We start from the raw sequence: 23,595 nt of genomic DNA, 5'->3' as shown, positions 1-23,595 counted from the left end.
AGCTGATCCCTCGTAGTGCTGCCGGTGGGGGTCACCCTGGCAAGATTTCATCCCAGGGATTGGGTGTGAATGAGACTCTGAAGGAAGAGAGGAGACCATTTCTCTCTGTGGGAAATGAGAGTTCTAGGGGCTGGATTATGGGTTAAGTCTAACAGAAACAAGCAAGACCATGTGAGGTAACCCAGGAGAGAAGTGGAAACAGCCAGGTAGCTGGAGAATACAGGGGTGAGCCTTGCGATTTAAACACTTTATCTCAAGCTGGATTTGGTGGCCTGTGCTCACAGTCCCAGCCCCTCAGGAGGCCATTTGAGCAACATAGCCAGCGACTATCAAAGCAAAGCAAAGAAAGAAAAAGTTGTCTTCCACTGGGCATGGTGGGATGTCTTTAATCCTTGCACCTAGGAAGGAAGCAAAGGCAGAAAGAGCTCTGTGAATTGGAGGTCAGCATGGGTGATCCACTCAGTGAGGTCCTGGCTAGCCTGGTCTACATAGTGAGTTTCAGGCCAGCCAGAGCTACACGGTGAGATCTGTCTCAAAACATTCTTCTTCTGCTGAGATTTCAGTGCACTTATGAGAACAGAAAACTTTCTATGACAATACGAACAGAGAGGCGAGAGTTTTAGGGTCCACTTCAGAAACAAGTTTAGATGAGGTGTTTATATGAATCTATGCCTGCAGGAAGGTAGGCCAGAGATGAATCTCCTGCTTCCGCTCGGTCCCTCCCTCGAGTGTCCTTCGCTAACCCTTGGAGTCTCTAGCTCAAGTGGAGGTAGCCGCTCCTCCAACAGGGTATCTTAGGGCAGTTATCTAACTCACACCCGCGTGGTCAACATCTCAAATAGTCCTCCCGAAATACCAGGCAAGTATTTCTTAGGTGCGGGGTGAGGATGGTGAGGCCCGAAGACGGACACGAGCCGGAAAGCTGAGACCCTGGTTCGGCAGCCTTGGGGTAGCTTGTGTGAGTGCCCAGCCCACGAGTTCCACCTTTCAGGCCCTGCCCTCCCTCGGTCCAGCCCCAGGAGGGGGCGGGGCCGTCAGATAGTCGCAGGCGACTGGCGCAGTAGTGCCACCTTGGGAGAACAGGAGAACAGGGAATCGGGGTGCAGAGGGAGGTTCCTAGAACCCCGAGAGGAAAACAGCACCGTACTCCCTCCAGTGCTTACGCGGGACACATGGCCATTGTGGAGGGGGCTCCCCTGAGGCCTTCGCCTCTTTCAATCGTCTTTGCTTTGCCTCTGGCAGCCGGGTCCTCCCACAGCTCGGACGCCTGGTCCCCATTCTGTCCGCCCCTCCCACCCCGCCCCTTACTGGTCCCGCCCCCGTGCAGCCAGACCCCCGCCCCGCCGCCCGGTGAGGCCCCACCCCCTCCGCCTGCCGGCCCCGCCCCCCGTTTCCGCTGGCCGCCGCGGTGCGGGAGGGAGCGGAGCCGGGGCGCCACACCGAGTCCAAGCGCGGTGAGTGCGGCCCGGGCGGGCTGGCGACTCGGGGCTCCGGGGCGCGCGAAGTTGCTGGGGTTCAGCGCGGCGCAGGCGGGGCCCGGCCTCGATCGGATTCCTAGCAGGGTGGGAGTCTGGGGGCGCCCGGGGAGGCGGAACTCCCCGGGGTGGGGGAGGTAGGAGGGTGGGTCGAGGGAGGGGTGACAGAGGAGGGGCGGGAAGGGGCCGGGACGTGAGGGGCTTGTCACCGCGCCCCCCAGGCTCTTGGTGAGGGTCAGCGAGGTCTCAGGAATGTGGGGCTGCAGGGCTGTGGACCTCAGCCGCCTTATTCCCCAGCCCAGGGATGGGAGACCCTAGATGCCACAGGAAGGGAGATCCCCCCCGGAGCCGTCAGGGATCTCGTAGACCGGCTGGAGACGGTTCACCCAGGGCCGCAGACACGGTCTGGGCCTGTCTACAGACCCATTGAACCCCCCAGCTATTCCTCAGGCTACTGCTGGCCGAGAGGCTCTTAGAGTGACAGGGCTTTGGCACACCCCTCGATCTGCGATGTAGCCCATCTGTGCGCTCAAGTTTGGGCCTTTAAAAAAACTTTCATGTGGTTGAAAAAAAAAAGTCTAAACAAGCAACAGCTTGTGACAGCGGCAATTGTAGCCGTGCATCATGGACCAGAGTTTTCCTTCGCTTCTGTCTATTATGAAGGATACTGATCTCTTTAGCATCTTTCTCCAGATGACTGGAGAAGTTGGCAGTTGGTGTAGTAAGCTCTCCGCAAAGCTGGAATGATCTTGCCTCTTCACACCGTGGGCAAGAATGCAGCAGTTTACCTTTCTTGGCTCAGAGAACTAAAGTTGCCTTTTTGACCTGCATCTGCCCCCTCCCCTGGGGTGACTCAGGCATTTCCTCCTCCAGGCAGCATTCCTGGACTAGTGGAAAGCACAAAGAACTCTTGCTTTGATTCCTACAGACCTGTCTGCTCCTTCTCTATTCAGAACAGCCTCCGGGAAGGGTGTGTGTGTGTGTGTGTGTGTGTGTTTGTTTTCCAGGTGCGAGCAATAGGAGAGGGATTGTGGAGCATCTCAAACAATGGACTTGGCAAATCATTTATATTTAGCTGAGGAATGCAGCAGGCAGGAGTCAGACAATCACAACACTTCCTATATCAGCCTGGTCCTGGTGCTTGATGTGGCTGAGTCTAGAGTTGGTGGGTGGGGTGAGAGAGGGAAGGACATTGGGGTATGTACAACTCCAAGTGTTACTCAGTTCTTTTAGTTGAAGACCCACTGTGCACAAGGCCAGGAACAATGGGAGTGCTTCAGAATGGTCTGCTGTTGTCTTTTCTTCTATTTGGTCTGCTTGGGAGGGCTCTTGAACTCTGCGAGCAGAGATGTAATATTAATACTAACAACTAGTGTTCATGTGGTAATTTATGGTAAGCCAAATGCATTTGCCACACATACGCTGGATTTACTGTTAATGATCTATACTTGTCCTTGGGGTCTTACTTTTACCCGCCTTCTTGGTTAGGGAGATGGCACTAGAATAAATTATCTTTAATGCTACAAAGCTTACTGAGAGAGAAGTAGGGCTGGATCTGGAAGCTTCGTAGAGCATCTGTCTGTCTCCATCTTTACTGAGCCTATCTGCTCCCTCCCTTCCGCCACGTGTGAAGCCTTGGGCAAGTTTCTGTCCATCCCTGCTCCCCATTTTGGAGGACCAGGATGAAAGTCTCCAGGGCCTCCAGTAGCACCTAAACTAACAGTGTAACATGATCTCAGCACCCAGTCAATTTATACGTTACATCTTTTTATTCATTTTAAGTTAGCATACAAAGTAACAGGTTCCATTATGACATTTTTGTATTTTTTTTTTGAGCCTTCTCCCTCTCCTCTTCCCCCTTCTCTCTGCCTCCCCCTCTCTATATATATATTTTAAAATTTTAGGTCATGTGTGTATTATAAGTATGTGCATGTGTTTGCATGTGTAGGTAGAGTCTAGAGGTCTATACTGGGTGTTTTCTTCAATTATTCTTCATCTTTTATTATATCTTATATATTATATACATATTATCCATATATAACATATACATATATATAAATATGAGATAGGGTCTCTCACTATGTATGTGTGTGTGTGTGTATACACACACACACACACACACACACACACACACACATATATATATCACTGGCTGGCCTGAACTTATATGTTAACCAGGCTGGACTTGAACTCACAGAGCTCTGTCTGCCTCTGCCTTCTAAGTACAATTTATAAGGGTACCTTCCCTCGGCCTTTCTGCTCTCTGTGTGAGTGTAGTGTCTTCATCTCTTGATGTGTGTATGTATGTATGTATGTATGTATGTATGTATGTATGTATCTACCTTAAGCTTACTCTGAGCTTCTCCATAGGCATTTGGGAGAAGCAGCCTGCTTTGCTGGTACACAACATGGTGGCGGTGTCGTGGGCTGGTTTACAGGGTGTTCTCCCTGACTCTGTGACCCCAGTGCACCTGGTCTTAGGAAGGAGGGATTGAGGTCAGGCCTTGGGCGACAGCTTTCACCCCTGCTGGCCTAAGCTTCCTGCTTACACAAGGCGGACAACAATACAATGTTTCCAGGGCTGTGGGAAGGAGCCCTGACTGTGGGGAGAAGCTTGTAGCTCAGGGCCTCATACACAGCAGGTGTGCAGTGAGTGGAGGTTGTTATTTATAACCTAGCCGGGTGGCTAGACTCACATGCTGGGAACATGAGGACAAGGCTTCTCTTCTCCCACTGAGGCCCAGGAGTGCTGCGGTGATCATCTGTGCTGACTAAGGAGTGGATGTTACCCAGGTACACTCACCTTCTTTTCTCTTCTACTCTAGGCCTTCCAGGAACCCACAGGTCCTGCCAGACTGGTCCTCCAAACATGCTTTGGTCACTTCTTTTTAGCCCCAGAGTTTATTCTGTTCCACCTTCCAGAGTGTCCTTCTGATGTCTATCTTTCTGCCCTCCAAGACTCTATTCAGTTGGAGCTCTTTTCAGGGCCCTTCTGAGTCACCTTCAGTGAACCTTTGCTTTGGAACTCCCGTGACATTTCGTGTCTTTACCTGTCTTTTGCTAGGTAATTCCCTAGTGAATTTCATCCCCTCCCTACTATCATCAGCATCACCACCACTTTCTTCCTCCCCCCTCCTTCTCCTTCTTCCTCCTCCTCCTGTTCTTGTTCTTTCTTCTTCTTCTTCTTCTTCTTCTTCTTCTTCTTCTTCTTCTTCTTCTTCTTCTTCTTCTTCTTCTTCTTCTTCTTCTTCTTCTTCTTCCCCTTCCCCTTCCTCTTCCTCTTCCTCTTCTTCCTCCTCCTCCTCTTGTTCTTGTTCTTTCTTCTTCTTCTTGTCCTTGTTCTTTCTTCTTGTTCTTGTTGTTCTTGTTGTTCTTCTTCTTCTTCTTCTTCTTCTTCTTCTTCTTCTTCTTGTCTTTTTTATTTTCTTTGAGACAAGGTCTTGCTATATAGTCGAGGATGGCCTTGAACTTGTGATCTTTCTACCCCTGCTTCCAGAGTCCTGGGATTACATGCATTTACCAACATGCCTTGCATCCTTATTAAATTTTTGTGCTATCTTCTGATGATATAGAAATAAATAAAAATGATCGAAGTTGCTAGGCATGATGCATATAATCCCAGCACTCTGAGGCTGAGGCAGGAGGATCGGAAGGTTAAGGCCATCCTTAGCTACCTCCTGAATTTGAAGCCAGCTGGGCTGAATGAGACCCTGTCAAAAAGAACAAAAACACACCAAAAGCGGGTTCTTGTTTTCCTTGGACATATGATTCAGTCAAGAAGTTAGGATGGGGTTCACAAAAATCACAGTTTAAAGTATAAAGTGAGATAGGGGGCTGTCTGCCATAGTTCCAGGTATTTGGGAGGCTGAGGCCAATTCTGGACAGCATGGTTGGTGAGTCCTTCTGAGAGCAGAATGTTGTGGGAAATCTAAGTTTCAGTAGTCACCCTGATTGAGGAGGTATACTTCAGGCAGCTGGAGGGGAGACACCAACTTCAAAGGGGCCTGGTTTCATGGGAGAAGGGAGGAGCAGCCTGAGGACAGATGAGAGACAGCTCTGAAGGGCCAATGAAGACACCAGGCAGGTGGATGAGGTACACTGTAGCTGGCTCCAGTTGTCCAGCCAGGGATGAATTCCATCCATCTCTCCCTCCATGAGAAATGGAGTGCCTGCTATGTGCAGGCATGGGTTGGCGAGCCTTGGGAGGTCCTGGGATACTTGTGGTTTTGGCATGAGGGTCACAGAAGCAGGTCTGGGCTCAAGGAAGTGATTGATGGATGGAAACCATGGTGAGTGGCTGGGACCTGCCAGGAGTGGTAAAGACCTAGAGAGACTTTAGGAGCAAGACCACCTGTGGGGGCTGGGGTGTGGCCGGGTGGTAGAACACATCTCTAGCATGTGTGAGGCCCTTGGTTCCATCCTTACCATTACAAAACAAACAAACCCCAACCAACCAACCAACCAACCAACCAAATAACAAACAAACAAACAAACAAACACACCAAAAACCAAACCAAACCAAAATGGATGTGAATTTGTCACTGGTGAGGAGCCAGCCAGCCAGTTCCAGGCTGTAGTCCTCATCAGCTCAAGGAGATTCCCTGATCCTTTAGGAACCTCAGCTCAGGCCAAACCAGGGGTTGTGGCTTCAGCATAGAGAAGAATTTCAGGACTGAGCAGTATGAAGCAGAATTGGAGATTTTATGGAAGGTATTTTAATATAGACTAAAAGCACAGGGGTGAGCAGGGAGAGAGGTGCTTAGAGAGAAAGCCACTGAGTATGTGCTCATCAGAGGAGATTGTGGGAATGGGCTTTTCAGAGAGTATCATGGTTAGTTATCTTAGCATTAGCCATATGTGCAATTTTGATGGCTGTCAATTTATATTTTAAAAGCTTGCTTAGATCCCCCTTACCCCCATTTAAATTAGAAAGAATTAAAGTAAAACATTAGTTTATTTTGTTTATGTTTATGGATGTGGGCATGTGTATATCTCTGAGTGTGAAGTCAGAGGACAGCTAGGGGAGTCCACTCGCTACTTGTGTCATATGGGTTCCTGGGGATTGAACTCAGGTCATCAGGACCTTATCCTCAACCGTCTCCCTAGCCCTTCTGTCTGTCCTGATGTGAGGTTATAGGGTGGCTCTGGGGAAGCCTCGGATGGAATGATAATAAGATCGGGTAAAATCAAGAGCCAGCAAAGTTGCACAAGGAGTTTAATTAGTACATGTCCTTTCCCTGCAAATAAGCTTTCTGGTCAGGTTCCTAGAAACTTGCAGACACATCTGGGGCTAGGGAAAGCCTCAAGCAGTTGTCACCGGCTCTGAAACTTGCTTCTCTGCTATGAGAGGTTTGAATCAGAATCTTGGTGAGGGGCTGCTCTCCCTTCTCATGTCCCTGTGATTTTCTCTGTCTTTCTGTCTTGCCTAACATTGCTTGGCAGGAGCTTGGAGAGATGGCGTAACTGTTGAGTGCTTGCTACTCCTCCAGAGGATCTCTTTCTGGTTTCTAGCTCCAGTACCCACATCAGGTGGCTGACAGCACCAGAGGATCCAGCATCCTCTTCTGGCCTCTGCGCGCACACACACACACACACACACACACACACACACACATACACACACACATACACACACACACACACACACATATACACACACCACATATACATACCACACACACACACACACATACACACCACACACACGCCACACACACACACACACACACACCACACGACACAATATACACACACCACACACACACACACATCACACACTATATTACTACACACATCCACATACACCACACACCACATACACCACATACCACACACTACACACACCACAACATACACATCACACACACACACACACACAAACACACACACAGAAACACACACACACCTTCCCATAAAGACAAACATATGTAAATATATGCATAAACCTTAAAAAGAGTTGATCGGATTGGGTCATGAAAGAAGCATGCCTGAGAATTGGCACTGGATCTGAGTGAGGTCTGATTGCTACACTGTTTCCAAAGGGTTTCATTTTTCTGACTAGTTTCTGAGTATCTTTAGGATGTGGCTTCCCATAGCCTCTGATATCCCAGTTGTATTCACTACTTAGAGGCAAACACCAGGCTCAGAGTCGCTCCTTGACATTCACAAGAAGTGATCCTTGTGTCTTCTGGAATCCCAACTTTGCACTCACAGCAATATCTGTACACCGGCCCAGTCTTCTCCGGGGGTCATGTTTCCGTGGGGAGTCAGATGTTTCCTGTGTCTGTCCTCATGTCCCAAGTTGACTGTCGGTAATGTCTGCTGCAGTTTCTCTTTCTCTCCTCGACTCTCTTCTAGCCAAGTTGTAACTGCTCCACTAGAGTTGCTGTGGGTATGGAAGACATGGGAACAGTACAGTTCCTTCCTACCAGCCCTATGGTAGAAGGAAACCAAAAACGTACACCTCAGGAAAGTTACAGACTCTTATATGTTGGTGAAAATTGTAAATACTAAATCATTGGATTTAGTCTTTAGTCTACCAGTCTACCCTGAGGATGTAAATATATAACATGGATATTGTTACCTATAAAACTGCCCGGAGCAGACATTACTAATCAATTACATCTGCCTTTCCTGCTGAGCTAGGGCTTGGGTTGTGCTCATAATCCTTTAGGCACCCACCACCAGCTAAGTGGAGTTGGCACCACAGCTGGAACCCATTTGCCATTTCTGGCCTTTGCCAGTTGTTGAATGAGTGGGTAGGAGACGGCTGCCCTCTAGAGTGGCCATTGCTGCCCAGAATTGGCCCTGGTGTGGCTCCACAGTGAAGCAATGATTTAAGTTTGCATTTTCGTGTGGGAGCATCCCAGAGCCAAGCTGCTTGCAAGAAATTCAAGGAAACCAGGTCTGTGTCAGTCTGGTCCATCTTGTGCTAAGACCTCCTTTTCTCATCAGCCTGTCTGAGGTCAGCTTTGAACATTTATTGGTTTGTGTGCGTGTGCTTGTGTGTGTGTGTGTGTGTGTGTGTGTGTGTGTGCCACAGCACAGGTCTGGAGGTTGGAGGGCACCTCTTCGGAAGTCACTTCTCTTCTTCCTCCTTGTTTTGAGGCAGTGTCTCTGTGTCTGCTGCTGCACAGCTGAGACAACCTTCCAGCTGGGATGACAGGAAGTCCTGCCTTCACTCTTTGCTTGAGTTCTGGGGGCTGAAATCAGGTTGTCAATGCTTTCCTGGCAAGCACTTTTTACCTGTGAGCCATCGCCCTACACACCTCACCTCCATACCTCTGCCAAGGCCAGAGTTTCACTGCTTTACTGGGACTGGCCTAGAACTTGCTATGCAACTAAGGCCTTGAGTTCACAGTCTTTCTGCCTCAGCCTCACACATACTGGGATTGCAGGTGCAAAGTCAAGGTGTTCTGTAACTGTGGTCTGGGGCTAAATTGGGAGACTGACTGACTGTGCTCTTCTCTTTAAATTGGATTTTGCGGTCAGGAGAGGGTGGTTTGGAGGAAGCAGGAGGAACCAGTAGTTCCTAGCTTCCTGACTTCCCCAATAGGCTAGGGAGCCTGTTGGAAGGGCTTCCCACAGGCAGGCAGGCAGGCTAGAAAGAAGCTATGGGAACCTCGTAGACCTTGGTGCTGCCGTTCCAGCACCAGGAGTGCCCACTGCTGCTCCTCCAGGCTCCTGGATCCTGCTGGTGGAGTGTCTTTGTTCCCATGACTCACTCACATTCAGGGCCCTGCTGAGCTTGCTGTCCAGAAGCTGCTAGCAGGACTGGATGCTGCTGATTCAGGTTCCCTGTGGGAGCTGCTCGCAGACCTGGGCCATGAACAGTTTTAATTTATGCACGTTTTATCCCGTGGCTTCTCCCTGCTAGGTGACTTGTAAATCTCTTACCTTCTGTGAACCCTGAAGCGTGGTTGGTGGAGGAAGGAGTAAGGGCTTTGATGGTACATGTCTGGTGGCTTATTTCTGCCAAAAGAGTCCCTGCCTGTGAGTCCTGGCAAAGACTGTTGAGTGGCCCAAGAGCATCTTGTCCTGGCAGGTTTTGCACATTGACAGTTAGATTGTCTGCGTTTGTAATTTGTCAGCATTTAACCCCCAGGTTTTGGGTTTTTACGTGTATCCGCCATGAATTTAATGTGGTTCTGTTAAACAGTGGCTTAAATCTCATTTTAAAATATGAGGTTAACATAGGTTAATATTCATAACAGTCCTAAGAGGTAGTGTCTTACAGGAACAGTGGTTAAGGCTGAGGTTCTGCTTTTCGTGGGGTGTGGAATAGGGAACAGCCCAGGTCCTCTCTCTGCCTTGCCTTCTGCTGACCTAGGCAATTTCTTATCCACCCCTGGGACTAGCCTGCACGACTCACGGGAAGGATTGACCAAACCAAAAACCAGGAGATCTCATGTGTTTTGGGAGTGGGGTGGGCTAGCTCTGGCTGACTTGGAACTCCCTATGTAGACCAGGCTGGCCTTGAACTAACAGAGATCTAGCAGCCTCTGCTATCTGAATGTTGGGATTAAAGGTGTGTGCTCTCATTTTTAAGTGTTTTTCCTTCTTTCCTGGGCCTATATCCGTGTGGGTACCTGCTCTTAAAGACTTAGGGACAAAGGATGGTTTAACTGGGCACAGCCCCATCCCAGACCCTGTTGTCTGTGTTCCTGCTGGGCCTCACAGGCTGCACGTGGAAGGGATCTTCCCAGGGGGCCTGCGTCACCCCGGGCAGACAGACAGCTCCTGACATCATGCCTTTCCCAGCCAGGTGACTTGGGCTTCCTCTTGCACATCTGTGTTGACACCCTGAGTGAGAGACTCCATGAAGGACTTAGCAGACAGGAAGTTTGTCCTGACTGATGGGCTGCAGCCTCTGGGGCTTCGGTTTTGCCATTTCTTGTCATGCTTGTGAGAGTCTGGAATGATGTCCGACTTGGTGGAGGGGTCAGATTCTGGCTCCTGCCTTTCATTGCAGGTGACCTTTGTAAGGTCATTGCTCTCTTCAGGCTAGGGGACTGGGTCCCTCTGGTTCCCTTCCAGACCCAGGCCTTCCTAACTCCTCTCCTCTAAGGCTCTCTTTGCTGCTGGCCTAAAGGGGGGTGGAGGAGGGAGGGACGAAAGTTAATGAGTAACTTCAGCTCTGACTTCTGATGGAGGACAGGGATTGTTTAGAGAGACAGCTGCCTGTCTGAGGTGGCCTGTTCCGCAGCCTCCCTTCTGGCCTGTCCCTTCCCTTCCCTTCTCATGGACCTTATATTTGGGCTCCCCTCTGCTTTCACTGTACTGCTAATTTCTTCCTTTTTCTTTTACAATTCTGCTCTGGGAATGAGACTCAGGGTTTCACGTGTGCCAGGAAAGCTCTCTAACCAGTCACAGCCCAGCTTCTGATCAGCAGCCTTTATTTGCAGGGTGGCTGCAACAGAGGCCCTGTGGCTGCTGGCTTCAGCCTTACAGCTCTAGCTTCAGTTGGAGCCACAGCCAGCGAGGCAAGAACACCACCAGCCTCCGAGAACTTTGGCTTCTAAACCAACACAACCCAAAAAGCCAGGCGGAACTGGGCTGGGCTGTGAGAACGGGAAGAACGCGCAGGAGCGTCTTTTGGCCACATGAGCCTCACATCCTGAGAGCTCAGTTTGTACTCCAGGGCCAAATGTAGCATTTTACTTTTTCTGACCCATCCCTTGGTGAACATTGTGTGCGCTTTGACCTTGCCACACCCTTCCATCCTGTTTCCCCTCTTGCAGTGGGGTATCTGGAAGTGACTTTCTGAACCTTGTAACTGTCTCTGCTCACAGAGCCAATATTTGCTGAACCGTTTGCTCTTGTGTGTGACGCAGGTAGAGAATAGCCAGGAGACCTTGAAGGGACAGGAAGCCCCTAGATGTTTCTGGGACACCTTGACTTGTTGGGGAGACCTAACTGTCCCTGCAGGATCTCTGAAGGGCCCACGATCTCTGGGCAGTATTTTGTTTGGTTTTGGTTTGGTAACTTAGAGCAACTTTGTGCAGATTTGAAAAAAAAAAAAAATGGCGATTCTCAAGCCGGGTGTGGTGACAGGCACTTTTAATGCCTTAAATTAATGAAGAGGTAGATGGACTTCTGTGAGTTCAAGGACACTGTAGTCTAAATAGCAAGTTCCAGGCCAGCCAACGTACACAAGGAGACCTTGCTTCAAAAAAAAAAAACAAAAAAAAAAAAAAAACAAAACAGAAACAAAAACCATAGAAAGAAAATGGCCATTTCTTAGATTAAAAAGAAAACCTGAAACACACACACACCCCTTTCAGGAGCTCTGGTGGGTAAGTGGTCTGTGTTGTGAGTGCACTGTCTCCTATCATGGAGTACGTATACACATGTCGCTGGCAGCACACATGTGTATTTCCCTCTTAATGATGGAAGCATTGTAGGTTCAAGATCAGGGAGAGGCCTCCAGAGCACTGGAGCATGGGAGTGACCTTAGTCAGAGGCAAGCTCAGAGTTTGCTTGTAACAGGGTCTGACCATGCACATGTGTGTTAGTGCGTTTGTGCACGGCTCATGGTGCCCACGTGGATTCTTCACAGACAAGACTGTGGTGGTGCTCTGGGACTCAGCTGAGAGGCCTCTCAGTAGATTAGCGCATACCTGTGCCTCTCTTTAGTAGACATAGTACTGGGAACCCTGCCTACTCCCTCTGCTCTGGTAAGCTGCCATGGAGTGGTGTCTGAGGTAAGGCCCAAACACTTCAACCAGCTTAGGGGTAGAGCTGCCAAGTATACAGATGAGCAGATCTTGTCTCAGCAAGCTCTTAGCCTCCACTGGGCCCAACCTATGGGAGGAGTGCTCTGGGCGGCAGGGTGTCTGGCTGGGTTTGAGTGGAGTGTATGTTTTCTGGTGTGTGTGCACACAGAGTGACGTGTTTTGTTTTAGAGAAAATGAGGTTGAGGTCTGGGCTTGCAATTTTCCACTTGTCTTAATCCTGGGAGGATCTAAACAGCTTTGTTTAAAAATTGGACATGGAGATTGCAGGGACCCGAGTGACTAGGAGCTCTTGGGTCCCCCAGGAAGGCAATTAAGTTTGCAGCCATTGTGTGGACCTGTGTGGCCAGTATGTATGTATGAATGTATGTATGTATGTGTGTGTATGTAAGTATGAATGTATGTATGTATGTATGTACGTATGAATGTATGTGTATGTATGAATGTATGTGTGTATGTATGAATGTGAGTATGTATGTGTGTATGTATGTGTGTGTATGTATGTACGTATGAATGCATGTATGTGTGTATGTATGTACGTATGAATGTATGTATGTATGTATGTATGTGTGTAGGTACGTATGAATGAATGAATGTATGTGTGTGTATATGTACGTATGAATGTATCTATGTATGTATGTGTGTGTGTATTTACGTATGAATGTATGTATGTATGAATATATGCATGCATGCAGCATATGGGCCTGTTGATTAATGAGGCAGAGCACTTACAACATAAACCCTGGCACGAGTCACTAAGTAGACAGTGGATTGTCACTGGGTCTCACTGTTTGCTGCTGAGGATGTTTGGGAATGGGGGAGGGGGAAGTGCCAGGCCGTGAGGGGCAGAGACAAGCAGGATAGGGATTGCCCATCTTGGGCCTGTTGTTCTCTAGTGTTGGAGAAGCTAGGGATGGGATAGCCAGTCAGCCTGTGTCTGGGGAAAAAAAAAAACAAAAACAACAAACCAGCCTGTACCTCAGTGTATGGAGAATAATACAGGGCAGTCCACGAAGGGAGGAAGATCTGTGGGGGAGGTGGGGCCTGGCCTGCAGGGAAGGCTGGGGTTTGGGTAGATGCAGGAAAGAGGCTCTGTGTGCTTGCAGTAGGGGCTGGCAGGCTTGGAGATTGGTGGAGACAAATGCTGTTTGCATAGAGAAGGAGGAGCTGGCTGGCCAGGAGGGTGGGGTCCTTATTCCAAGTGCCCCCCAGAGGGGTTCGGGTTTGGGGAGACTGGGAAGCAGAGGGTGGGGGATGAGAAAGGGTGCTTCAGGAGACACAAGCTTAGAGCAGACACCAAAATGAAGTTTCAAAGACAGCAATGGCTGCTTCCTCCTCCTCCTCCTCCTCTTTCTCCTGTTGCAGACATAAAACAAATATTCAGATATTACATACATTTTAGAAACGGACAATCTCTCCCACTTCTGTCCTTCAGAGAGAATGGCCGTTAATCCTTTGGCTATGCTCTTTCCAGATGAAAAGGGTTTTTTTTTTTCCCCATGTTTGTTTGTTTGTTTATTTATTTATTTATTTATTTATTGTGTCCATGCGTGTCAGAGGGTGCATGTATGAGGTTCAGAGGACAACTTTGTGGGAGTCAGTTTCTCCTCCCATGTGAACCCTCAGATGAAACTTAGGTTTTTAGGCTTGGCAGCAAGTACCGAAGCCCACTGAGCCATCTCTCTAACACTTTCCAGGTATTCTTATGGTAAGCCAGCATCTGGCCATTGCCCTCCCCATCTTCTCTGTCCACAGACCTGCTGGCTTATTCACTCATTCTTCAGCCATCTTTCCACACCAGAGTGACCCCATTCCTCTCAGTGGCTACGCAGATCCACTGAATAATAGCCTTTGTGTCAATTTTCTAAGCAGCAGACTAGCCGGTTCCAAGATTCAGTGGGTTCATGTAACTGCTGTCCATTTGTTCTCTGTGCTGTGGCTTGGCTCTGTATTCTGAGCTCGGCTGCTCATGCCCAAGCTTTAGCATGGTGGCAGTCCACTGGTGACTCTTCAGATCCTGGCGGGTCCAGGAGAGCCTGGCTCACATGTGGGGTGGCTGACTCTGGCTCTCAGGTGCTCCCTCTGATAGGTTTTCTCGCTATGAAGGAAGCTAGTAGTCTTTCAGTTGAAATCTGTTACGTTCCACTGAGATCTGGGCTCTGAGTGCTCCCAACACAATCCATCTATTGCTGGTGAAGGCAAAGCCTCATCACTGGAAAAGGGAAGGCTTTGCTATCTACTGCTATAAAGACACTGCTCTAGGGTAGGAGAGAGGTTATGTGTCTTTGTGACAGGACTGGCCAGGCCACACTCAAGATCCTGTGCCCAGGGATGGAATGATATGGGTTGTCTTAGTCAGGGTTTCTATTCCTGCACAAACATCATGACCAAGAAGCAAGTTGGGGAGGAAAGGGTTTATTCAGCTTATAATTCCATACTGCTGTTTATCACCAAGGAAGTCAGGACTGGAACTCAAGCAGGTAAGGAAGCAGGAGCTGATGCAGAGGCCATGGAGGGATGTTCTTTGCTGGCTTGCTTCCCCTGGCTTGCTCAGCCTGCTCTCTTATAGAACCAAGACTACCAGCCCAGAGATGGTCCCACCCACAAGGGGCCTTTCCCCCTTGATCACTAATTGAGAAAATGCCTTACAGTTGGATCTCATGGAGGCATTTCCTCAACTGAAGCTCCTTTCTCTGTGATAACTCCAGCTGTGTCAAGTTGACACAAAACTCGCCAGTACATGGGTGTACAATTCTCCCCTGTATACAGGGGTGGGAGAACAGACGAAGGATCAGACCCTACAGACTGCTGAGCAGTGGAACAGCCCCCTTCTCTCCCCGGAGCTTGCTGTTCGTTCTCCGTGAGTCAACTACGGTCACCCTAAGAGGATTCCGTGCTGCCTTCGGGCACTGCCTTGGGTAGATTTGGTGTGCTGTGTGTGCTGTGGGGGTGTGTCTAACAGAGTCCTGGGGTTTGTAATAGATAGTATCTGTTATCCTCAGGCTCCTAGGATTGCCCCCCACCCCCTTCATCCTGTTTGCCCTTTGAAAGTAGTCAAGAGCTTGGCTTCTAGATACACACTGTGGGTTTGTTTTTTTTTTTTTTTAATTGTCTCTTTGAAAACTGTCAGTCTGGTTGACAGGCTTTTAACAAGGCCAGATGGACACGCTAGGTCCAGGTCTGCTGGGATTTCATCCGTCCCTTTGTTCAACAAATCTGTCATAGACTCTGGGCTTTCTCCTCATCTCCTCGAACTCCAGCTGTGGAAGAAGAGGACCCGGCCCTTCTGACTCACAGATTTCACTTTCCCAAATTTCTCAGGCAACTCACAGTGGACTTGACATTTTGACTTCCCACAAGGTGTTCGTTTTTATAGTTTTCTCATTCCCTGCCTCGGTAGCTCTTCTCTCCCTGTGAAATGTCATCTGTGGCCCGGAGGCTGGAGGAAGCAGGGACAAGCCACCAGCAGGATGCTAATGAATCCCACTCCCAGTTAGGAGGTTGCTCTCTTGGAGCTGTGGTGGGGAAACTGCCTGACTCTGGCCATTTATCAAGCTCACCTCTCCCCTGGCACAGCTGGCCCCAGGTGGGGCATATACTCCCAGAGCACAGCCCTGCTCTCTTGCCTGCGATCCTTCTGGCCTGTGTGCATTCTTCAAAGAAGAACAAAGGCAGAGTGGACCTTCCTCATTCGGCTTTCTTTTCTCCCAGCTCCCTGGCAGCATCTTTTGGAAAAGAAATGTTTTGCAGCCAAGAGGTTCACGGTGAATGCGTTCTGCACCCCAGGCACAAACTCTTGGCAGCCTGATATGTCTCAGCAAGGGGACTTGCTGAGGACTGTAATTGGGAAGGGAATGTGGCCTCGTGTACCTGGGTGAGTTAAGGACACAGTATCATGCTTCTGTGGTGGCACCGATGGTGACTGACCAACTTATTGGCTCCGTGGGTACCAGTGCTAAGTGTGGATGGGCATGTGTAAAGCTGACTCTGCAGTCCTTTGAGCAATCTGGCATTCTGGGCAAGGCTATAAATCCTTAGCCATACTTTGGCCAGGCCTCTGGAAAAGCTGGGTGGAGGTCCTAAGCCTGCTGGGTTGGGTTTGGTAGTTTGAAGCAAATGGGCAGTCAGCTTCCCATCTGAGAAGATCCAGGAGGCTCTCTCTGATACCCAACTTCCTGGATGTAAGTAACCTCATTGCTCTCCTTCCCCACCTCCTATTACATGGCTGCGAGGAGTGATCAAACTTCAGTGTGTTCGGGGGCCACAGTATCAAGGAAGCAGCGGATAATTGCTAAACACTCCAATTCTTCCAAAAACTCTTGGACTAGGTGCTCTGAGCAAAAAGAGAGCTGTAGTTAGGCTAGGGCTAGGTGCATTTCAGCTTTTTTCTGCTTGTGTCTACCAACTCTTTGTTTTATCTAGATCTCTGGTTTCCTGCCAGGATGGTCCTATAACACTATGTAGTACCCAGGAGTGGGCTGTGATGACAGCCGGCCAAGTAGGTTAGGAATTGGTGCAGATGCAGCTAGCGCCCTCTGTGTGGGGCTCAGATACGAAGCCCCACCTTTGGCAGAGCTGGGGTTTTCATAGTTACACCAACTGGGCATAGAACATTGGTACCCAATGTCACCCTCATCCCCATTTGCTGGTTATCCAACCTGAGTCATGGTTGTTCGTATCCTAGCAGAAAGGGATTATTCTTGTCTGAGGATGCTCACTGGACTATGCCTTGGGCCGTGGGGACCATTTTAAAGGAGACAGTCTCAGGTAACACCTCTGGAATACAGGTGTGGCTGAGAGGGAGTTAAGAAATGGAGAGGCAGGCCTCCCTGCCACCATGCCCAGTGCTGGGTGAGCTTGTGGGTGCCATGTACTTTCTCTTGACGGGAGCACTGCAGTTTGGGACAGGTCAGGTGGGATGGCCTTTCTGTCTAAGGCGCTCACATGTTCACATGCAGAAGAACCCTGTGCATATATATGCCAGGACTGTGGGGCCTTCTCTATTGTCTTCTCCCCAGCCAATTCTTTTAGGCTTCCTGGCTTTAGGGAACATTAATTGTAGGGCACACATATCAAGAAAGGTAGTCACAGAATTGGCTTCAGCCCTGGGGAACTGGCACACGTTTGATTTCCTGGACCTACACTGTAGCTGGCCCTGGTGGTGCTGTGCCCATCAGAAGAGGTGGGTGGGCCTGCCTCTGTCTGTGTGTGTGTGGGGAGGAGCAGGGACTCTAGTCAGGGGAGGGAGACAGTGACTCTGGGCTAAAGGACCTTTGCCTCCTTTAGGTCCACATGCTCCCTAGACTAGTGTGCCGAGTTTGACTCTGGCCCATGGCTGGAAGAAGGAAGAAGACTGGATGGCAGAGCTGTTTAGCTTACCATGAAAGCTTTGGTTTACTTTCAGAGAACTGGGGAGGGAGTCAGCTATACAAGGTGAGCGTGCCTCCTCCAAGCTGTCTGACTGCACCCCTGGCCAGCTATGGGGGGAGTTGGAGGGTTGGATCCCTCTCAGAAGAGCCACAAAATGGCTCTTAAATGTTTGTTGATGAAGATAGGAAGAACATAGTTACAAATTTGGAATGAAAACTGGGCCAGCCATGGTATGAGGGGCTTGTGGACCTATTTGTCCCTAGCCTGGCAAGTTGCCGAGGTCCTGCCACTTGATATCTGTCCTGTGGAAGCTCCCAGTGAGGCAGGCAGCCTGTGCCAGTGTGCCAGCAGCTTGGCCAGGCATCTGGGGATGAGATCTTCAGGGAGGGCCAAGCCAGACACACGTGTCTGAATCCTTCCCGGTCTTGCCTCAAAGGGAACAATTCCTTAATCTGTTCCTCTTGTAGATGCAGAAGACCGACTAGGACATGCTCCCTGGCCTTCCTGAGGCTGCTGTGCAGTTTTAAAGAACCCCCCAGAAGGTGCTGTTTTGTGGTAGTGGTGCTTTTAAAGCAAGCATCTTTAAACCGTCTTAATTCATGCCAGGAACTGAAGCCATGCTGCTACCACATTCTAAACCCAGTGGGATAGGCCTATTCTGTAGCCTCTGATCAAATAGAGTTAACATCAGCCTCAGGGCTAACACAGCTTCTACTGGCCTTCTATGCTGGTGGTACACTCACACATATACACAGATGCACACACACACACACACACACACACCACAGACTCATACACACACAGAGTCACACACACAGATACACACACAGACACACACAAAGTCACACACATAGACACACACACACAGATATACACACGTACACAGACACACGCATACACAAACACACACACACACATAGATATGCACACATGCACATAGACACACAGACAAACACACATAGACACACAGACACACACACAGATACACGCATACACAGACACACAGACACACACAGACACACACGCAGAACAATAATAGCTGTTTTAGAATTAGGGATCAAGCCTGCGGCTTTATGCATGCGAAGCATGTACTTTATAAATGAGCCACGCTCCTACCCCCTATATTTTACTTTTAGTAGATTAATTTATGGGATAAGGTATGATATCCCCAAATATATGTATAGTTTGTAGTGCTCAGATCAGGATAATACCTCGTGTGGAAAACATTTATCACTTCCTTGTGTGAAAGATACTCAACATCTTCTCAGTTGTGAGGTATGGTGGCAACATGTCTTTAATCTGAGCACTTGGGAGGCAGAGGCCAGTGGATCTCTGTGAGTTCGAGGCCATCCTGGTCTAGAGAGTTCCAGGACAGCCATGGCTATGTAGTGAGCGAGTCTGTCTCAAACAACAACAAGAAAACATCCTCTCAGTTATCTTGAAACGTTTGCTTTCAATACTAAACACTAAATATGGCTATTACTGCTGTGTGTGTGTGTGTGTGTCTGTGTCTCTGTGTGTGTGTCTGTGTATGTCTCTCTCTCTCTCTCTCTCTCTCTGTCTCTGTCTCTCTGTCTGTGTCTATGTGTGTGGGTCTCTGAGGGTATCTTTGTTTGTGACACAGGTACCCTTTTGTGTTCTACAACTTTCCAGCTGCACCCGTGTCTCCTAAGCCATCTTCTGCTCTCCCTTGCCATGCCAACATTCTCCCAGGCTCTTGTGACCCAGGCTCTTGTGACTCTGCGGACTTTAACCTTTAGCCTCTACAGATAAATGAGCATTCAGGAGACATGTCTGCTCTGCCCCAGATCTCTCCCATTACACATAGCCCTGTCCTTTCCAAGGAGCAGAGACTGGGACTCTCCATCCTGCTTGTGTGTTGCTTGGCACCTGGTGGACATTCACATATTTTCCTCTTTCGATGCTGGGGACAGAACCTGGCTCTATACATACTTAGCACACACTCCACCTCTGATCTGTACATCCCAGGCTTGGTTATTTTATTTTATTATTTCTAAATTGAGTCACAGTTTCCTTACAGTCCAAGGCTCATGTGGAATCATGATCTTCCTGCCGTGGCTTCCTGAGTGTTAGGCATCATGCTTCCGCAATGACCCCCTCTTACAGTTTTGTGCATGGAATCTAAAAAGGAATGCGCCCCTGATGCTATCTGTTGGTCCAGGACTTAGTGCCTGCAGGCTGGGTTTAACTGTCTACCGTGGTTTAAGCTTTTCTAGGGAAGGAGACAGGAACCTGCCTCAGGTCAGGCCCTTGTTCTGAAGGTACCTTAGCTCTGAAGCTCTGAAGCAGAGAGTCGCACTGTCTTTCCCAAATGCTCTGGCGAGGATGCTGAGGGAAAAGGGAGGTGCTTGGAGGTCTTACATTTGGGGAAACTGAGGCTGACTCTCTTGGGTCCTGGGCAGTTGGGCAGAGGAGCCTGGAGGTGGACTTTCTTGATCTTACCTGCATGTGGTTTGGTCTCTCATGTCCCTTCCACATCCTAGACTGTTCTTTTCCTTTTCTTCCCCAGCACTGCTCCCCACCCCCTTCCCCAGCTTGGGTGAGTAAGGCTCGCAGTGAGGTGACCTCTCTGGCCTGTAGGCAACTTGGCAGGAAAACATGTTCCCAAACAACCAAGACCATAAGGACTTGAGACAGACATGTGTGGGGTTATTTTGGGGTTGGTGGGTCGGACTGAGCTCTCTCTGGCATGCTTGGCCTCTGGCCTCTCAGAGTTAACCAGAATGGAAGGCTGATAAAAATCGAGGCTCCAGGAATAGCCAAGAATTCGCTTAACCTCTGGGAAGAGGTGCCACTGCCCTACCCAGAGCCACAATGGAAGTGGGGCCCGAGGGAGGGTGGGATGGGGAGAAGGAAAGTTCCAGAGGCTTCTGTTTCCGCTTCCTCCCTCAGCCTGCTTGGTCAAGGGGATGGTGAGTACAGTCCACGGCTCAAGGCCAATCTGATAAGGAGAAGGACTCTGGAGAGGAATGTCGCTCCCCCTACTCCCATCCCTCTCTGGGTCACAGCCCTTGGTGGTGCCAGTGGCTCAGACTCTATCTCTGCGTCTCACTGTTTCCCAATCCTTTTCACACTGAGGAATGACAGGCAATAGCTCTGACGTCAGATCTTCAGGGAACTTTTACATCTTCCTGCCTTCCCTAGGACCTATGGGTGAGTACGGAGCACCCTTTCTGTGGTGCTGGGCGCACGCTCTCTGTGGTATCTTGGTCCCCTTCCTCCTCCTGCTCCTCGTTGAGGCGAGACCTCACCACATAGCCCAGGTTGGCCCCTGGTTCATGATCCCCCTGCCGCAGCCCTCCAGGGCTGGATGTCCGACATGAACCTTTACACATGCTAACCTGTCTGTCGGGAGCCGCAGTAGACAAGTATGTTGTAGACAAACGATGTTGACTAGAGCAGTGCAGGGTGCAAGAGCAGAGCAGCACAGGGTCTTTGCTGGCATCTCTGAGCCTTAGGGGTGTGTGTGTGTTTGTGTGTGCACTTGTGTGTGCGTTTGTGTGTTTGTGTGTGTGCGCGCACGCGCTTGTGTGTGTGCTCGAGCACGAGCATGTGCTAAGCAAGCTTTCTACTCTGAAACCTTACCCCCCAGTCCTTATTTATTTTTGTTTTTATTTTTCAGTAGTTCTCACTTTGTAGCCCATGCTGGCTTCCAACTTTCAATCTTCCAGACCCAGTTTCCAAAACTAGGACTCCTGGCATGCACCAGCGTGCCTGGCTAGCCTTAGAGTTCTTTTATTTATAAAGTAAGGGGCTGCAATGCCTGCAGTGATTTCTGGCTGAAGTTACCCTGTTCCAGGGATGGCGAGAGGAAAGACCTTACATGGTAGGATGTTCGTGCCACTTCTGTGCCGCATCACGGGTTCATCTCCACTAGCCTGACCCTATGGTGATTCTGTAACCTGAGGGTTCAATGGTCCCGTCAGTGTCTCAAAATCCTCTCCTGTTCTCTGGACTCTTCTGCCTGTAAGCATTGTTCTTTCAAGATATCAATTATTTTTAGCAACTTCTTTCCACTTCTTTTGCTTTGCTTCTAGAACTCCAGTGCCGTAGCTGCCAGGCTGCGGTACTCCCTGTGTGGTTTGTGCATGTTGTGTGGACCTTCCTCCATCTGTCTTTCTGTGCTCCTCTTTGGACAGGTTCTGCTCTTAGGTCTTCAAGCACGTGGCTCTTTTCTTCCATGGTTTCTGATGTGAATGAATGGCCTCCGGCATATGTCCCACCTCAGACACTGTAGTTTCCACCTCTAGATTTTCCCACGAGACTTTCATATCTTTCCTGTCTCTTTTGTCCTGTTTCCCTCTTTGGCTGTAAACATGGCTGTAAGCCACGTTCGTCTCTCCTTGTCTTCGAGGCTCACTATCTCTCGTTTGGCTTGGGGTTGCACCCATTGATCTTTCTACTGCTTTAGTGCTTGCTGAGGTTTGATTGGGTGCCCAGTGGTGTGAGTTTAGTATTGACAGATGCTGGGTTTTGTTACATTTCTTTAAATAGTATTGGACTTTATTCTGGTATGCATTTAAATGACTTGGGATCAGTTTCATACATTTCAGGTTTGCTTTTAAGCTACTTTAAGGGTGGATCTAAAGCAGACTTGTAGTCTAGGGCGAACTAGGCCTCACTACTTAGGCAGCACCCTTCTGAGGACTCTACTGAATGCCCTGGGGGTGAGGTCTCTCTCTGGATGTGCGCACTCCACAGATGGTTTGGGTATTGCTTTCCGGTGCTTTTCCCAGTACTTAGGATTTCACCTTGGTAAGTGTGGGGATCAGCTGGACCCTCCGGGGGGTGGGAGGGTTCCCCCTGCACAGTCTGCATTCTCTCCCCTCAGTCCCTCTTTCTCCAGTATGTTGCCCTAAAAGACCTTGCTGCATGGGCCCTAGTTTTTGTCTCCTCAGCTTGGTGAGACCAGCAGACTCCACTTGGAGTCCTCTTAGAGCATCCGTCTTGGAGGAGCTGCCAAAGCTGTGGATTTGTGGTCATAGGACCCACCTCCTCCTGCGTTTCCCTTCTCAGGAATCTCAGTCCCTGCTGCCCCGGCAGTTTCAAGCGTCTGTTTAGTTTCTGAGTTGTACTCCATCGTGACTGGAGCCCTGCATAGTTTTAAGGCTCCTCTTGGACCTCAGCTGTCCCTGGACCTACCCTTCCCCACCAGGGTGGGTATCTTCAGTAAGATGTCTCACAAAACCCCAGCATGTCTCCCTCACCACCCACATACAGTTTTATCTGGGGCAGTTCTGCATTTATCTCTCCAAGGTGGCTGTCCCCTTAACTACAAAGACAGTAAGGCACTCTCAGTGCTTAGCATATAGTGAGTACCTAATGTTTGCTGAATAAATAACTGAGAATAAATGAGAGAAAACTTAAGCTACCCAAGGCATTTGGTAACTAAGGAGATTTTGGGTACTGTTGTTTGCTTTGTTTTTGTTGGGTTGGAGCCCAGGGCCTCATGTGTACTAGCCAAGTGCTGTTCTAGTGAGCCACAACCCCAGCATGTTAAGAACACTGCTAGCCTGGCTGCAGTCCTGATTTATTGTGAAACAGTTTTTTCCTGTATCCGAGGGTGCTATGGAACTTACTATATAGCGGAGGTTCAGAGGTTGGCCTTGAACTCTCGATCCTCCTGTCTGAGCCTCCCGTCTGAGCCTCCCAAACGCTGGGATTATAGGTGTATACCACCATTCTCGGCTCAGCATTGGGTTTCTTGAGTCTGCTTGGGATACGGTCAAATCTGCATTCATCTAGGGGAGGGTGACTAGGAGAGTGGAGATGATATGGCGTGGGAATTGGACGAGACTCCTGGGAGTGTCCATTTTATCTGGAAATTACTTTTATGAGGTGTGATGGCAGAGGGCATACAAATGACGGCTTTCATCGTATGTGGGAAGGAGAGCCCAGCCTGCAGATACAGGTCAGGGATTCTGGGGTACCGGAATTGAGTCTGTGACCAGGACAGGCTCTCCCACACTTCAAGCCATCCAGCAGAGGACGAGGCA

General features: G+C 49.4%; 1 protein-coding gene across 5 annotated transcripts in view; it reads left to right on the top strand.

Moving 5' to 3' along the window:
* Nucleotides 1-1,389: 1,389 nt before the first annotated feature.
* The window catches only part of Tspan9 (tetraspanin 9), a 182,183-nt gene continuing 159,977 nt past the window's right edge, over nt 1,390-23,595 (top strand). For 3 of the 5 annotated variants that reach the window (NM_001356301.2, NM_175414.6, NM_001379133.1), the window contains exon 1: nt 1,390-1,454. Coding sequence is in view for 1 of the 5 variants with exons in the window: in XM_017321311.1 (XP_017176800.1) it covers nt 22,284-22,354 (71 nt within the window). In the remaining 4 variants the exon portion in view is untranslated. The other 2 variants (NM_001379134.1, XM_017321311.1) reach the window with 2 other exon arrangements.

The sequence above is a fragment of the Mus musculus genome, chromosome 6 (assembly GCF_000001635.26).
Source record: "Mus musculus strain C57BL/6J chromosome 6, GRCm38.p6 C57BL/6J".
NCBI lineage: Eukaryota > Metazoa > Chordata > Mammalia > Rodentia > Muridae > Mus > Mus musculus.
The sequence above is the reverse complement of the archived record's forward strand: the minus strand, read 5'-3'. Positions and strand labels throughout refer to the sequence as shown.